This window comes from Acanthochromis polyacanthus, chromosome 8 (assembly GCF_021347895.1).
Source record: "Acanthochromis polyacanthus isolate Apoly-LR-REF ecotype Palm Island chromosome 8, KAUST_Apoly_ChrSc, whole genome shotgun sequence".
Lineage (NCBI taxonomy): Eukaryota > Metazoa > Chordata > Actinopteri > Pomacentridae > Acanthochromis > Acanthochromis polyacanthus.
Genome location: NC_067120.1, coordinates 3,847,725 through 3,866,045, shown reverse-complemented (window position 1 = coordinate 3,866,045; position 18,321 = coordinate 3,847,725). Strand labels below are relative to the sequence as shown.

The 18,321-nt window shown below is 42.1% G+C and overlaps 1 protein-coding gene across 10 annotated transcripts in view; it reads left to right on the top strand.

Moving 5' to 3' along the window:
* The window catches only part of LOC110971512 (membrane-associated guanylate kinase, WW and PDZ domain-containing protein 2-like), a 123,369-nt gene that overhangs the window by 92,047 nt on the left and 13,001 nt on the right, over nt 1-18,321 (top strand). For all 10 annotated transcript variants that reach the window (XM_051951493.1, XM_051951486.1, XM_051951485.1 and 7 more), the window contains exons 10-11: nt 5,736-6,265; nt 8,001-8,169. In XM_051951493.1, coding sequence (XP_051807453.1) covers nt 5,736-6,265; nt 8,001-8,169 — 699 coding nt within the window. The remainder of the gene's footprint in view (nt 1-5,735; nt 6,266-8,000; nt 8,170-18,321) is intronic.

The following is an 18,321-nucleotide window of genomic DNA, read 5'->3' as shown; positions in this document are numbered from 1 at the left end:
TAGTTCTACCAAAGCTAGACGAGCCCTCAGTAGAGGGCAGAACCACACCCTCTACTGGCGAAAACCCTGTCCTCCCTATACAACTGATGCAATATGTATCAATTTTGTTCATCGTACGTATATCCCTTCCTACTTGATCTGCTGACCTGTAACTCCACAACTGAGCAGGGGACCTTAGACTGATCTTCAGTGCCAAGTTTGATTATCGTGACTTCAGCACTTGCAGAGATATCGGAATGGACATAGCCACATACATACATACATACATACATACTTACCCAGCCAGATACCGCACCGAATGCAATAACCCCGCTGACGTTCGTCAGGCGTGGTTAATGAGCCAATGCTCAAAGTTTCTCATTTTTACTTAACCAATCAATTTTAAGCTTTTAATGTTTATTTTTAAGGATTTGTTTAGTAATATTGCTGTGACTGCACTAAAAGAAATCACACTTGAAGACCTAAGAGTGATTCTTAATGTAATATACATGCAAATGTTTGGGATGTCTGAGAACTTTTTTCTACCACTGCATGTCACTCTGATAGATAGAGATGCATTTGTATTGGTTAAATAGGATTTTCACAATCAGATATGAGATTTTAGAGGCTTGATCAGTGACCAAAGTGGGACTGCTTCTAAACTTTTCTTTAGTTTTCATGAACTCAACTCAAATGTAGTTCACAAAAGTCTTCTTAGCTGCATAATAAATGGTCACAATCAATACTGTGAACCAAATAGCGCTCATACCGCAGGATTCTTGCAAGAGGTTTCTGTATAATCAGAAATATGAGTTTGTCTTAAAAAGGGGGCATCATTGTCCCTTGGTGGCGTATTTGGGGTGTCCTATATTTGTGCTTTGGCGCTGTGTGTCCCAGACAGCGACCTCAGTTTCCCCTTAGAACACTCTCCGTCCTCACGCCATCACATCCTCCTTCTAATAAGGCTGAGAGAAAATGATTGGATTGGCCATAACTGACACCAGCCCACACAACACCTACTTCATTTGGAGATTAATTTGTGCTTTTACAGCGGCGCTGCAGGTACATCATCCCTGCACTGGCACCAGAGTCAAGGTAGTCTCAAAAATAAGTCATTTGTAGGTAAATCAATGTCATGAAGCAAGCCTTTACTTGTTTTAGTGCTTTGATTGATGAAACCTCACTGCCTGCAACATCCACACAAGTAGTTATAATATAATAATAATAATCTTTATTTATGTAGCACTTTTCATACATCAGTTGTAGCACAAAGTGCTGTACAAACAGACAAATAATTAAAATAAGATGACGCCTCCGGTGGCGGCCTGCCCCGGTGTTGGGCTGGTTGCCGTCCCTTCGGCGGGGCGCTCTGCCCCTGTGTCTGGCTTCCCGGCTGCTTGGGGCCGTCGGCCCCCCTTGGGGGTGGGGGGTGGGTGGGGTGTGGGTGGGTGGGGTGGTGGGGTGTGGGGGTTTGGTGGGGGCTGGGGCGGGCGGGGTTGGGGTTTGGGTGGCGGGTGGGTCCGCTTGCCCCGGGCTGCCTGGGCCGGTTCCGGCGTGCTGGGGGTGTTGGTAGCTTCGCCCTCTTGTCTTCGGGGTCCGTGTGGTACATGGTGGCCCCGGTTGCTCTCTGGGGGCGCTGCCCCGTGGCTCCTCGGCCTGTGGGGGGGTGCCCTGTCGGCTTGGCACTGCACTGCTGTGATGGCTGTTCTGGGCTTCGGGGTCTTTCACACTTGCATGTGCATGTTTGCTCAGGTCCCACCAGCTCCTGTCGAGTTCCGCTGTTGAGCAGTGATGGGACCCGCCGGAATGTGCTGAGACTCTCTCCAGAGTCTAATCTCAAACTAAACCCTCTCTCCTTTTCTCTAGTATCTTCCTCTAGTATCATCTGGCCTATTCCACTCTATACTAACATGACACCCACAACTATGGTGTTTAGTACTGTCTGGCTAATTATTCTTTCATTTATTTATTTATTTATTGTTTGTTTGGTTTTCTGTTCTCTTGTGTATGTGTTTGCTTTTTTGTCTTATTGATGGGTAATTATTAGTTGGGAATAGCACAACACCTGATATTCTTCAGATGTAATAGCATTGCTTGCTAGACCCTGTCCCTGTCCATCCCCTCTCGTCCTGTCCACCCCTTTGTTTCCCCTCACATCACCACTGAGGTGTAGCACTGCCCTCCCTGGCTCTTAAACAGGGTAATGTAATAAAAAGTGTCAGCTTAGCTTTCAGGGAGGGCTGGTGATGGTCACACGCATGCACCAAATAATAAGATATTTGGCTGCAAGACTAAAATATGCATTAATCTCATAAAGTGTTGACACCCCTTTCATGGAGTTAAACAATGAGAATAAATGCAGACAAAAAAAAAAAAAAAAAAAAAAAAAAAGAAATTATGACCCAAATCCACCCCGCAATCCATACACTGTATTGTTAAAACGCAACATAAATAAAAGACAATAATAAATCAGGGACATTGTTATACCCAGTACGTACTGAGGAAACGCCACCTTAAAGGTTTAAAATAGGTAAACACTGGAGGTTAGTTTAAAATGTAAGATAAATAAATAAAAATAAATGAATAAAATAAAAATAAATCCATAAGTAGATCAGTAAAATAAATAAATAAATAAATAAATTCAATTAAATATATCATACAATAAAATAAAATAAACTGAAACAGAATAAAATATAGATAAAATAAAATAATAATAAAGATATTAATAATAATAGTGATAATTATAAATTGGGAGTTGTAAAAAAAATAAAAACACTAAAAGGTAATTCAAGTTAAAGCCAGACTAAAAAGGTAGGTTTTAAGTTTGTTTTTAAAAACATTAACATTAGGTGCAGGTCTTCAGGAAGGCTGTTCCATAAGCGGTGGCCGTGGTAATAAAAAGATGCCCCACCATAAGTTTTTGTTTTGACCTTGGGAACTGTCAACAGAGAACTTCCTGAGGACCTGAGGGTTCTAATTGGTTGATACGGTAAAAGCAAATCTGATAAATACCATGGACTAAGACCATTAAGAGCTTTAAAAACCAATAAAAGAATCTTAAAATCTATCCTAAAAGAAACGGGTAGCCAATGCAGAGACCTTAAAATCGGTGTAGTAGTAATGTTGCCTCAGATGGAATTTAGTGGTTGGAAAAAAGTTTAATTTTGGATAACAGATCTCTAATTCATCAACTAAATACTGTGTGTGTCTACAGAGAGCTCTATATGTTGATACCCAGCATCCTGAGGGAAATGGTTGATTTCTATTGATTTTAGGCTTTACAGAAACAAACCATTCGCTTAGGTCTCACCTCAAACAGCTGATGTTGGTAAAAATCACAGCGGGCTACAGTCACAAGATCAAAAAAGCAGCTACTGTATGAAGCTTTGTGTGTGCTCTGCCCTGAACCTGCAGCTGGCCTCATGCCTGGCTCGGCTGGTGCCTAAACTGCTAATTTAGAGCTCATTTCAGAGCTGGGAATCCTCCTTCCTGCTTTCAGCTTGCTGCTTTCATGTCTCCCCTCTCTGCCTATCAGTTTCTCTTTTATCTGGATTCTATCTCTTTCTATTTTATCTCCATCTCTCTCTTTGTCTCTCCGGCTTACCCTTTATTATGCTTTCTTATCTACCCATGTCACTTCTCCTCTGTTTTCAGCCTCAGTGTATTTTCATCCGTTTTCTCTTTCTACCTCTCTGGTTTTTCCTCTCCTCATCCCTCTCTCCTGGTCTGTCAGCCCTTTTCCTCTCTCTCTCTGTTCTGATTTCTCTCTCTCTGACTTGCTGCTCTCCCCTCAGTGACATTGCCAGAACTGCTCACACACACCCGCACTCAGACTGGCTGAGATTAGCTGGCCTATTTGAGCCGTGTGCTGTTGCTCTTAGGAATTGTGTAGGATTGGGCATGTGACATGTATGGTGCATGCTTGTGTGTGTGCGCACACACTCATGGAAGTGTGTGTGTGTGTGTGCATGTGTGACAGAGAGTTGCCTCCAGAAGTGTGAAATAGAGGATTTGAGGCAGCTGCATTCGTCATGGGGCTGTGACTTTAAAGCTGAAATCCATAACTTTCCGCACGTTTAAACTACAGCAGAGACAGCAGAGAATCTAGTGTCGCATTTGTGGGGTTGTTTCACCTCTTTGTTATTGGTGTGCAGGAAAAATGTTAAATACCAAACAGGTGAAGTGAACACAGATATGAAATTTAGTAAATTGCTGTAAGTGGATGCTATGGGCTCCGTAGGTGTGAACGTGAATGAGCCAGCTCAAGACATTTTCTCACCAAGGGGCAGTTAAACCTTTAAATGGCACTCACTGAAATACTTTGAAATTCAAATTTTCAACCCAAGAGTGTTTTTGAAGAATGTAAGATTTTTTTTACTTTAGTGACTTTTTTCAAGATTTCTAATTTTCGTGTTGAAATTCAAGGTTAATGAAGTTTCCATATATGGTTCCTCGCTCGTTAGTGTTAAAACAAATCATCCCAATGTATATATCATCACTTAGCACAATGAGTCAACCGTAAAATGTGTGAGTTTCATCAACTAACCACGGTTAGTTTTCACGTTTCAAGCAAAAATATGGAAGAGGACCGAGCCGCAAGTCCATCTTATTCCAACTTCGGAGAAAAGATCGAATTTGATACGTTCCAGGCCTCTGCTGATTGGTCAAACGCAACGATGTCATGTTCTGTAATGTTGAGTGATCTTGGAAGATTGACTGGATGAAACCCACATGCAGGCAGATATTTAATGTATGTGGAAGTTACCAAATATGATCACTTGGTCCATAAAGTGTTAAAGGGTATTCAATATGAGCTCTGTATATCTACACGAATATGCTATGAACTGTGCTTATCTTTGACCTGTTAAACTCTATGATCACCACATAAATAAACCCTGATGGCAGAAATGTCGTCCCAGATCCATAAGAGAAGTGTTACTGTACATTCAGAAGTGCACGTGTGCCCAGCTAAAGTCTGCAGTCAATTAAAGTTAAAAACAAAAGGGTTACTGGTAGCACTAGATCATAAATCTGTAATATGACAAATCTTATCTCTGAGGCAGAACACCTATAGCGATTCACGTTTGTAATAATTGCTGTGATAAAACAAGTCTGTGCAATGGCCTGTGATAGACTGGTACCTGTCCAGGTGTTTCCTGCCTTCATGCTCAGTCAGCTGGGATAGACTCCAACCCCCCTGACCCTAATGAGGATTAAGTGGTGTATAGATAGTAGATGGATGGATATTATGGGTACTGCACTAGATCATAGTCAGTGGTACATATTTGCATTTTGTGCTTGCATCTGGTCACCACCCAGAGAGGGAGGCACAGCATCATCATGCAGCAGTTCAGGAAGCAAAGCTCAAATCTGTTACCACTTGTCACGGCGAGTATGTGCATCTATTTGAATATTTGAGATTTTCCTGATTAAAAGGTCTCTGCCAGTGTGCACCAGATGGTTGTCATATTTACCAAGACCCCGACCCTCTCTCCGTCTCACACGTTCACTTGTAAAAGGCAGGCAGCAGCTCTGAACTGGTATTATGCTCCTGTGTGGGACTTGAAAGGGACAGTGTGCTTCCTCTGCGCTGCTGCAGCTTGTTCTGATACCGCTGAGATCTGACACTTATGGCAACAGACTGTGACAAGTTGTGTTTGTGCAGCGCGGTACGCTTCATATGAACCACTGCCACCACGTCATGCGGTCTGTGTAACGTGCTGTAGGGTGACTGACGCTGTCTTCCTCTGCTCCAGGTGACGTCATCGTCTACATCAACGACATCTGTGTGCTCGGCACCACGCACGCCGACGTTGTCAAGCTTTTCCAGTCCGTGCCCATCGGTCAGAGCGTCACCCTCGTCCTCTGTCGAGGATACCCGCTGCCCTTTGACCCCGAGGACCCCAGTGGAGCCGCCAGCGCCTCCCTGACACCCATCGGCCTGGAGCACCGTCCTCTGGTGGTGAACGGCCGCGGCAGCTACGACCCGTACCTGGAGTACCTGTCGCTGAGCTCCCAGCTTCCTCCACAGGCGCTGGCTCAGGCCGGAGCCTCTCACCCTGGAGACACACATCTGGACGGCTCCTCTCTTCCGCCCACCACACCTGGGTCGGCGTCGGCGCTGACGCCTCACGACGATAATGTGTCGATGGCCTCCTCGGGGACTGCAGGTGTTGCCGGGGCAACAGCTCAAGGGGCAGAGCTGCTCACGGTTACCATGGTGAAAGGGGCAGAAGGATTCGGGTTCACTATAGCCGACAGTCCCACCGGCCAGCGAGTGAAACAGGTGCCGTGTCCTGATCATCCACTCAATCACTTTATAGATAAATGAATATTCCAGCAATGAATGAATTCTTCAGATCTGTTCAATATTTTAATTGTATTCCACAGTCTGTGTTTCAGGAATTAAATGTGTTCTTTCATGAGTGAAAACCCAGCAGTCAGCTAAACTTAGTAGAGGAGTTGACTTCCAAATTAAACCTGAAGCAGACTTAAAACGGCAGGTCAAGGGAAATTTAATTTGGTGAACTCGGCTAAGTAGAAAGAGATTGAGATAATAAGACCAAAGTGAGCTCAGCCCGTGTTGGATTTGCTATCTGCTAACATGCTAATGAACAAAGAGTGTCCTGAAGGTACAGAGTTAAAAAAAAAAGTCCAAGCTGGATAGTTAAAAATCTGGCAGTCAGGAGCAGATAAATTAGAGAAGATGAGTTGGGATGTGACAGATGCTGTTTCTCATCCCTGCTGTATTTGTATAGTGAAACATCTGCACACAAAAACCATCTGTCTCAACAAGCCATTTGCTTTCTGAGCAGTGTTTAACGCTCATCACCGGTGTGTTTTCCATTCTTTCAAGAATTATCCACAAATAAGTCAGAATACTTCAAATGGTTGGTTCTATAAACTTTTAAACACTAGAATAAATTTAGCTTGTTTTCTTCAATTATTTTATCGACCAACAATAGATGACAGGTGGGTTTTTGGATTTTATTTTTTTTGCATTATTGAGGAAAGTACTGAATAAGCCTCAGTGGGTTTGAAAAGAAAAAATGTTTTGTTTAGAAAAAAATCAAACAAACACCAAAATCGGACCAATTATCAGAGCCAGAAACTGTGAAAACAGAGAGAATCATCATAACTTTCTGACATTTCCTAAATTACTCATCTGTGATGTGACATTCTGTCCTAAACTCACACAATCCTAAGATTAAAATTGCTGTACTTCTTCAAAATCAATGTATTATGTAAGTTTTATTTTAAAATTTGCCTAAAGTACGTCATTTGCTTGAACCAAAATCTGTAAAAAAAAAAAAAAAAAGAAGAAGTTCATGACTCAGCTGCGACCGACATTCATGTCACAAACATTCAGGAACTTTTCAGCTGAACTGTAGACTTTGTTTACACAGAGCAGATAAAAGAATTAAAAAGAATTATGGAACAAATTAAAAAATTTGAGCAATAAAATGAGTCACTATTTTTCCACTGTGTACACTTGGAAAAATGTTATGTGTGGATTCCAAGGTCTTTCAATTTTTGTAAAATAAAAATCAACAACATTTAACATTAATTTTCATGGTTTAAGGTATGATCACTGTGTCATGCTGCAGAGAAGATACTTCTGAGTTCTCTTTGTCCAGAGTGTGTTTTTATTGCAGTAAAAACTGAGTCCACGGGGATTAAATACATGACAGAACAAAAAAAACATTCAGAAATTGTTGGGGGCCCAGAGGGTTAAGTGACGATTTGGTGCAAAATATGTTTTGAGATAAAGCGTATTGTTATAAATAATAGCATCAAAATAATAAAATATTGAACTATTATGTTCTTTATCAGAATAAAAAGAGGCTGAAGCCTGCAAACAGCTGAGAACAGAACAAAAATAAGACATGCACAATAACCGATTTCTATTAATTATTTCAGACAATAGAATTTGTTAATGAGATTGTAGGAGGAGACCATGGATTCAGATTGTCACCTGTCAAATGCACGGATGGCGGGTGATGTTGTGTTGTTTGGTGCAGGTGCTGGAGCCGGGCACACAGGGAGCATCAGGGCTGATAGAGGGAGACCTGATCCTGGAGGTGAACCAGCAGCCGGTGGCTGCAGCCGGACATGGACGGGTGGTGGAGATGCTCAAAGAGTGTCCAGTAGGAGCAGAGGCGACGCTGCTCATACAGAGAGGAGGAACAGGTGAGAGACTGGTTTTTTCCTTTTTCTGTTACACTGTTCAGTTGCTTTATGTGCTTCACTCTCTTTGTTGTTCATTCATTATGTTTGTGTGAAGGAAAAATTACTCTCTTTCCCCGCAGCTGTTATCATGCAGGTTGTATTTGTCAGCTACAGTCACCTTAAATTAAGCTGTAGAAGCCATAGATCACCTCAGATTTTCCTACAGGTTATCACCTCTGACCCCTGTTCCTATTTGCTTCTCCCAAACTGAGGCTTGGAGCTCATTTAAGCCCTCTCCGTCCCTAATATGACCCTGAGAAAGGCAGATGCTGTAAGAACAACATGACTTGGTTAAGATCAGATATTGTTTAGTGTGACATTACGGAGTCGACAAGTTGTCTCCATTTTGAGCTGTAATCTAAATATGGCATTCCTTCCAACTCAGTATACCGGGCTTTGCAAAAGTTCTGTTACATCATTTCATGATCTTTAGAGACGTTTACATGTCGGAGTGAAAAATTCCATTAAATAAACTGAAAGTTCTACCTTATAGGCAGGTGTCCTTAATACAATTTTTTTCTCTGGTGACGTTGTATCAAGATGGAAGTCGAAAGAGTTGAGATATCTGCTCTCCTTTGTGCTGGCCACAACAAGTCTGACAGAGCCAAGCAGCTGAACATCAGCCGGATGACCGTCCACAGAGTCGTGGAGAGGCTCAAGAATGGTGAAGATCTTTCGATGATCTTCCAAGAATGGTGAAGACCTGAAAGATCTTCACCATTCTTTAGCCTCTCCGTGACTCTGGACGGTCATCCGGCTGATGTTCAGCACAAAGGAGAGCAGATATCTCAACTCTTTTGACTTCCATCTTGATACAACTTCACCAGAGAAAAAATTTGTATTAAGGACACCTGCCTATAAGGTAGAACTTCCAGTTTATTTAATGGAATTTTTCACTCCGACATGTAAACGTCTCTAAAGATCATGAAACCGAGTGTAACAGAACTTTTGCAAAGCCCAGTATACCCAAGGTTGAAGAGAATTCTCAGAATAGATGCTGCTGATGCTCACATTGCTGTGTTTGTCGCATCACTTCTCCTGATATCAGTAAATCTTATCCTCATCCTAAACCATCTGAGTCTCCAGAGTGTCTCTGAGTCCTCATTTGTCTCTCGACGTCGCAGATTTCCCTAACAGGCTGCATAAAAGCTTGTAAATGAGACCCAATAAAACTAGTCCCAAATAAACCAGAGTTACAGCACAGATTGATAGTAAATGAAGGCTGATCGTTAGAGTGTGTTTTATTAACGATAACACCATTTGTTTTGGGGGTATAAATTCAGTTTGCTTTCACATAATAGTCAGAGCCCAATAACTTCCAACTCTTTAATACCGGATGATAGTCTTTGATCTATTTACATCTGCAGTGATGGCAAGGATATTACGCTCCAATTAGTGTCAAATCACAAGTGGCATTTGGTACCTTTCAGCGTCCAAGACAGTTTTAGCAAAATCAAACCAAGGGTCCAGTGTAGGGGCAACGTCCTGCTAAATATAAGCTGGCTTGTGATCGAGATGCACAAACATAATTTTACAGTGCATCTTCAACCCCAGCTGCAGATTTGCAAGAGAGAAGTCAAGTAGAGTTGACAGCGAGAGCAAAAGAGATTTTGATTATGATAATTTTGGGGCCTGTTCTATTTTTGAACACATTCAAATCACAGTGGGGCTTTTGGGGCGGCTGTGGATCAGGTGGTAGAGCGGGTCGTCCAATGGTCGAAGGGTCGGCAGTTCGATTCCCGCTCTCGCCTAGTCATGTGCTGCATGCCGAAGTTTCCTTGGGCAAGATTCTGAACCCCGAATTTCCTACCAGTGACTGTTCCACTGGTGTATGAATGTATAATGATGTAGGTTGATTAGTAAGCTGCACATTAGTGTGTGTCTGGGTGAATGTGAGCAATTGTTATAAAAGCACTTTGAGTACTCTGATGAGTAGAAAAGCGCTATATAAGAGCAAGTCCATTTACCATTTTGAGTTTACTCTAGTCTCTGGATGAGGTTTTTTATTTGTTTTGGTGATATTAAATAGTTTAGAAGACAGAAGAATAATTCAGTCTGGTACAAAACTGGTCAAATTAGTACATCGTCTCTTGAAAAAAACAAAAGCACCAATTCAGACTTATTTCCTACACCAGTGATTTCTATGTGTTGGTTTGGAAAAATGAAAGTTTAATGGTCCCCTTGGGGAAATGAGATCACTGCAGGAGCAAATGGCCTGGGGACAAATTATTAGACAACAGAAAATAGAAAACATAAAAATACAAGCAGGAATATGTTTTTGAATGCGTTTCATATGTGCTGACTCATGCAGCAAACACACAAATACTGCAGATCAGAAAAGAGTGTAAGCAGATGTCATACTAAGTGTTTTGTGCGTCACACCATGTGTTCTCAGTGCTTTCCAAATGCAGCTTTGCACCAAGATGTCATAGATGTTTTCCAGTAAACAGACTGGAGCCACACGGGTGGGATTGAACATGGGGAAGGTTTTAAGATACAGCACGGCAAATTTAAAATGAAGTGGAAGGCCGGGATGCGAGGTGGAGTTATACCCCGTGTTCGGTATAGCACAGCTCTGTGGGTAGAGATGGCACCAACGCCGTGGTGGGGGAAGCAGCTTCGTTCCCGCCGGGGCCACTCATCTTCAAAATAAATGCAGTTATTGCAGTTACTGTGATGGGCTTTGGACAGAAATTACTGGAGAGTGTCATCTCACTGGCAAACAAGCTGAAGTGGTTGGTATGATGATGTTTGGCTACCTGTACTGACTCTGACAAACAGCATTTTTACTGCCTTCTGCATACTAATTCACTTTGATACGAAGCTAGGTCCAGAGCAACTCTAGCAAAGACAAAATATAAAAGAAGAAGCTCTAAACTGCTTTTTAGAGCTTTTTATATGAGTTTGTGCATCTGTTCCATACACTGCATATAAAAGATGGATGTAGCCTCTGGGTTTGAAGCCAATGAGAAAGAAGTCTGACTCACCAGATGTAGGTTGTGGATTTAAGCCTGCCACTGGTGGCTAATTTCAGCCGGCTTTCTCTTCTACTTCCACAATCTACGTGTTAAAATTTTCAAAATCCATTTCGCAGTGGGGAAAAAACAACCACTGAGCTAGCAAAAATGTCATGTTTTGCTCAGGATTTGGATCACGTAATAAGGCAGCCAGGCATTTATTTTTTTATTTTAGTATTTTTTTGTGCGTGCAAAATATCCATTTTAATCTCATCTCGGTGTGTGCAAATTTCCCATTGAAGATTTTCCACCCGCCATTATTTTGAAGGAACACCAAAGCTGCTTCCTTCCCTCAGATTGTGAATGGTATAAAGAAAGATAACCAAGCCAGAGTATTTTCCCCATCACACAGAGATCACCATGATAACCGGGTTATGAACAATTCATGGTCTAAAACTAAAACCAACTGCTGAAATGCAACTATTCGGCGAAATGTCATGTTGTAAGTGGTGTAAAGAATGAGAAACTTCTTCGAGTCTAGTTTAGTACTAGAGTAGACCAAGTAGACGTGTGTTTGCGACACACTGCCCCCTGCAGTTTGGGAGCAGATGCCACATGGAGTATAAAATCACACACTCGAGTGGATTTCCAAGCCTCTCATTTCATATTCATGCCGAAAGCAGAACCCAGCCTCAAGTGTGACTTAAACCTGTGTTCTTTGTAATGACCAGCAGAGGGCGACTGTATAGAAGACTGCATGAAAAGAAAGTTATGCAGAAATGACCAAACTGCTCACTTGATTTGGCACCTCCTAAAACTTTTGTCTAATGAGTGTATGACCTCAATCGCCAGTTTAAAGTGTCCTACAATACAGCATGATGTTCATTTGGTAAATTATGGTCTTATTTCAAGTAAAATAGACAATAAAGTGAGTATATAGTAGGGTGCAGCTGCCTTATGATTGATGAGGTAGCTGCATGGGTGTGCATAGTGTCAGATCCACCTTAGAGTTAGGCAACGTACGAATGCATTGGGGGGCCATATTTGTTATGTTATTTAGGTAACTTCATGGTCTGTCTTTGCAGATCATTAACCTGAAAATTGTCATTCACAGACATGTAGAGACATAGACATAGAGACAGTAGACATCCATTTAGAGAAACTGGAATTTGGAGTTGCGTGTGAAAAGTAATCTTACCAGTATGTAGCCACTGTGCATGTCAGCATCAAGTAACCGTAATCAGCTATAAAGTGTGTAGATGCGCCCAAATTTTAGTGTAACAATTGCGAGTAAATGTTGCGTACCAACATTTGTGAACTCTGTATTGATTCTATTTTGCAAAGAAAGGCCTACAACCATCATTCCTCCTGCACATGTTTTGCTTCAGAGTGTTTACAGAGACAGGTTCATTATCAATGAGTTTATAGACTCATCAGACTCAAATATTGTATAATATCTCTTTGAATATATCAGAAATCTGTGAATTTGAATGCATTGCCCAAATCCACCAACACTTTGACGACCAAATTACAAACTCATAGCTTCAAAACGTTAGTCAACAAACCAAAACTTCTTTTTTAAGTTATTTTTTTGGTCGGATGCAGTGTAGAGGTAGACAGAAAAGGAGGGAGAAGAGTGGGGGGGAAGACATGCAGCAAAGGGCTGCAAGCAGGAATCAAACCCGGGCCGCTGCGTCAGGGACCAGCCCCTGTCCGTGGTTCACCTGCTTAACCTGCTGAGCTATACAGACACCAACAAATCAAAACTTCTGTTGCTTCTGTCAAAGATGCACAATTTTTCCTCCTGTACTTGAGTTCACTGCTGGTTGTCTGTGAATTTAAACAGAGAATTTGGGGCTTGTGTTGTTCCACAGAACCTGCCACATGTCGAATTTTCGTAGCAAGCACTGCATCGTAATGAGCTGCTGCACAACACCTTTAATTTTCTGCACATGCCCAGAACTTATCCTTCCTCTCAAAGTGAAAAAGAAAGCGACCCCATGCCCTTGGTCTGAGATAATAGAACTAAATGCACTTAATAATAATAGTAATAATAATAATAATAATAATAATGGTTTCATTTATATAGCGCTTTTCAAGACACCCAAAGCGCTTTACAATGAATCCATTATTCATTCGCTCACACATTCTCACTTATAAAGTGGGTGGGGAAAGGACTGAGAGAAAGCATCACACTGCGGAAGTTTGAAATGCAAATTTTTTGCAATATTGCCTGAACGACATAGAGGGTGGCAATTTTCCCTCCTCCTCTATTTTTTGCTCGATTGGCCACCTGCGAGGAAACTGTTTGACATGTGCTGTTGCACTGATTCTCTCCAAAGTGTTCTGGTCACAGGTCAAAGTCTGACTTCATAATTCCCCCCAGGCTGCTTTTTCCACTGAGCCGTTGGCATCTGACAAACACACACTCATTCAGCCACACGGTGATTAACTGTGCAGCTTTGTTCAGCAGTCTTGATGAAAGTTAAAAGAGTGAAAGGAAAAAAATCTCCTGCCCTTTGGCCATTTACAGAGACAAAGTTCACAAACTCATTGTGTGCCTTTGATGTGCCACACTTCAGCTTTGCTATTCACATATTCATGCTCGTTTTTGTCGTGAAATCTGTTGAATCTCTAGAGATAATTTGCCAGGAGTGAAGAGTTAATTTGCATTGTTTTTGAGATGATATCGGAACAATAAAGAGAAATTATGGATGTGCTCTCGTATGTAACCTCCTTTTCATGGATTGTATTTAATTAGGGATGAAGGCAATCAGTTTCATATGCATCTCAGGTCTAATTAATTGAAGTGTGACAGGAATTATTATTGCAGACCTGAAAAGCAATCAAAGACATCAGCTCTTAGTGATCCTGATGCGTCGGACGATCTGATGTAAGTGCTGCTGGGTGGTTTGCTGATTGCATGTGAGACCTGATGTCATGAACTTAGAGGACATTATTGACAATTATTGGATGCATGACAAATGGGTGCCTGATCCATTGAACTGAATGTGCACTGAAGGCTCAGGTGTAAATGATTGCATTAAAGCTAAGAGATCATACAGAGGCCATGATTATCTCAAAGGACCCAAGTGTGTTCAGAAGGAAGAGAAAATACACTTTTGTAAGCATTTGCATATGTAGATGTATAATGTGAGCCGCTGAACGTTGTTGCTCTTGATCATTTTTCTGACAGTGCAGAGCTGATATACGCCACCTGGTGGTGAATCTCTGCAAAGGTACACATTCATATTTCACTGTCAGATACGACATTTAAACAGCCTGCTGAAATTCAATACACAAATGAGATTACCCAGCATATATTAATGCACCATCATTTGTACATACACAGATCTATATTGGAATGTACACACACACAGCGTGTAATGGATATCCTCCTAAATGCAGAGCTGAATGTGACAAATTGCCTCCCTTCCCCCAAAGATGCCATCTCCTCCTTCAACCTCACCAGTTTCTATCAAACAACTCAAGACAACAGCCCCACAGGGGCTATCAGCCTGACACACCAGGAAGCTCTTTGCCTCTTTCTGTGTGTCTCTCCTCTCTGCAGGGTGAAAGAAAGGACAATGTCCTTTACAGTGACTCAGATGTGCAAAATGTCAGGAATGTTTAAGCATGTTGGAGGATTTTTCTGCAGAGCATCAGGGAAATTTAGGTTGACCACATGATTTCAGACGTGTGACTGAGAGCGTTGCTGTAACACAGACACGGTGTTAGACTTCCGCTGCATGTGTGAGTGTGTGTGTGTGTGTGTGTGTGTGTGTGTGTCTGACTGCTTCACTGTAGTGTGGGCTTTCTGCCAGAGTTCCACTGAGCTCTGGTCGTGTTCACAGCTCCGTCCCCTGACATCCCAGTTTGAAGCAGAGCCAACCACAGACTAGAGACGTTTTGCAGCACCAATGAGGATGCAGATCGAGGCTGTGAAAAAAAGGGTGTCGGGCTACACGAGCCAATCAGGCTGATCTGAAGGCCATCCAGAACTCAGCAGGCTAGTCTGTGAGCCCTGCCTGCCAGACTGCTTGACCACTGACTTGTGAGAGAGGCCATGTGAAGCCTCTCTCGCAGTCATTCATTTGTAATTCATCAGCATGCGTACGACTGCCCCACACATCCGGCACATATGCCTGTGAATTGTATTAGCATTTAAATTAAGCCTAAATGCGTCTGTAAGGATGACGGCCCTCTTTAATATGAGTGGACAATTGCCTTGTAGCTCATACTCATTTCCTTCAGCGGGTCATTAAGGAAAGTTTTCTGAAAATGAGTTATTAGAATTCCTTAAAGGCTTCCCGTAAGGCTCATATTCCCTGCAGAATGCGGTTATTAGTCCCAACCTCCCACAGAGCTCTCCCTCTGCTGCTGAATCATTTCAGCACCACGGATAGCGCTCCTCCAACTGCCACTCATGTTTATGGCGTTCACGGAGAGCAGCGTTTTTATTTCTGTTTTCTTCATCTCCTCGTGTCCTCCCCCACACTCACAGACACTGCAGGGACGGATGACATTTAATGGAAAAGATTTCCAGGTAGCACAGACTCTTTAATTGGGAGAATGGAGAAGGTCCTGGGGGTGAAAAATGTGGAAAAGTAGAAGATAAAAGTGAATTGAATGGAAAGAAGTGAATTTCAATTTTCTTTTTCGCGTCACACTTCGGGCCCAAAGTGATCTATTGTATTTCATTTTCCTCGAATCTCCCCGTCGCTCGCTGATTTTGATAGAAAGTTCTGCCATTCCGTGTCCTTGCTAAGTGTCTCGGCCTTCATCTGGCACATCAGGAAAACGGGCGGATGGGGTTGGAGAGCAATTCCACGAATATATTCCACCCAGTGCTCTCTGGCCTTTTTCAGGAAATCTCCCACCCCCACCCCGGCTCCTTCCAGCGTTAAGTGGCCGACAGGTATGTGTTTTATATGAAGAATATATGAGGTTACATTTGTTGTCTAAATCCCGTCTGGGTCTGATATACAGTTAAATGATGTCCTTTAGGTCTAGGATATCACAACCATCCCTCAGCGCAGTAATGCCAGCTGTTTTGGATGACATTATAAACATGACCAGTCAATACATCAAGTTTCCTTACACTGTGGGTGAACAGGCCAACATTAAACGGCAATTTGCAGCAAGGTCCAGTTTCCCAAATGTAATCGGCGTAACTGACTGCGCACGTGTTGCTGTAAGGGCTCCGAGTGAAGATGAATTTGTCTATGTGAACCGAAAAAATGTACATTCAATCAGTATACAAATTATTTGTACATCGGACATGATCATAACAAATTTAGTGGCAGGGTGGCCTGGGTCAACACATGATTCATTCATCCTGATGCACAGCAGTGAAAAGACTGCAGGGGGCGCTGCATAAAATGCCGTGGATCAGCAGCTTATTTATATACAGATACATTCATGAGTTACTTTGCATTGACCATTCATGGTAAAATGTGGGTGTGTTGTGGGCGGGATGTGGGGTGGATCCACCTGCACAATCTTCCACCTGGTGTGTGATTTATAAAGGGGAAATTGCATGCAGCTGTGCGTACGCACAGTTTTATAAATCAGAATATTTTTTGACGTACGCCAATTTCAGATTTTCGGTGTACGCAAACTTTTAGTATGGATCCTACGCAATGTTTTATAAATGAGGCCCCTGCTCTTCTAGTCGTCTTCCTTCTAGTCGCTGTAAAAAGTCACTCCATCCTCGCCGACTTCAACACCTCTTCATGACAAGCTCTTCTGCCTGCGACCTGGTGGAAACTCAAGAAACTCGGGAAACCCGTCGAGGCTCGGATTTTCGAAAAACTCGTTGGGCCGGGGAGGGTGTGGTGGGCATTGGGGCCGTAGTGGGGGGAGGTGGGAGGGTAGAGGGGGGAGGCCGCCACCCACCTCCCCTCCCACTCTCCACCCTGACTCCATCCAGACTCTGCCTTGGCTGCACCCATGTGGTCACTTGGAACCTACGATGTCAAAGGGATCACGAGTTTATTTCTTTTTATATGATCTGTAGATCAGTGGGTTAAGGAGATGCAGGTGGCTGGTTCAAAACCAGACCCTTCTAAATTTTTTGAAAAACTTAGACAAAGAAGAAAAATGCCAGTGGTGGGACTTGATCCTGCTACCTTTCATTCTCTTCTTATCCCCTTGAGCTACTTGCTCAGATACTAATTCTTCTTTTTTTTTTTGCGCATTTATCATCAATTTTTTTGTCGTTGGAGGTTTTTTTTTTTTTAACTCGAGTCTCGACTCGACTATTTTTCTCAGGAGGTGCGATGGCCACGTCTGGACCATGGACCTGCAGCACAAGAACATCTGCTCACTGTGAAAGATTATTGAGAGCAGCTTTTTGTGCTTTCTATGCAGAACACTATGATGTTTGCTGAGCTGTGCGCTATTTAATGACTTAAGAATATGGAGTAGTGCCACTGTTTGTTATTGTTCTCAGGTTTATTGTACAATGTATAGAGTGCTATTTGCTGTATTTTATTCTATTTTAAAATTGACATTACTGCACAGAACATTCAGATTACAGTTTTCCTATTGGGTTAAAGAGCCAAAAAAAAACATGAAAAATACTTTGTAAAACCGAGAGGTCTGTAGCAGGTTTAATTTTTTCTTGCAACTTTTTGGTGGCCCCACCAAAATATCTGTTGTACACCCTGTGCCCCCCCTAAAATTAATCAGGATCCACCCCTGGTTCAGTTGTTTACATTTTTCAGATTTAGGCATTGTTAACGATGTCTGTAAGTTGGTTCAGGTTGTTCAGTCATTTTTTTCAGTTCTGCACTTTATTTTAAGATTTACAGTTATATAAAAAGTTATTTATAAAAAAATGTTGCCAAAATGTCTTTGAACCATACTGAATTTATTTGGTTTTGATAGTCAGTTATTGGTTACATGCAGACGCTAATAAAACTAGTAGGTTACATCAACATATAGCTATCGCACTAATTCAGGTTTAACATTATGATGTTCTGGACCTTTGCTTTAATACATTTTCTTAGACTGGAGCACTTTGAATTTTAGTTGTATACTCCTGCTCTACTGCATTTCAGCTGTTTTTTTTCCAACTTGTCAACAAGTTTGTATAGGTCTCTAGGGATGTTGTTGAATTTTGTTCTGAAAATCTGACCTCTCTGTCAGTTTT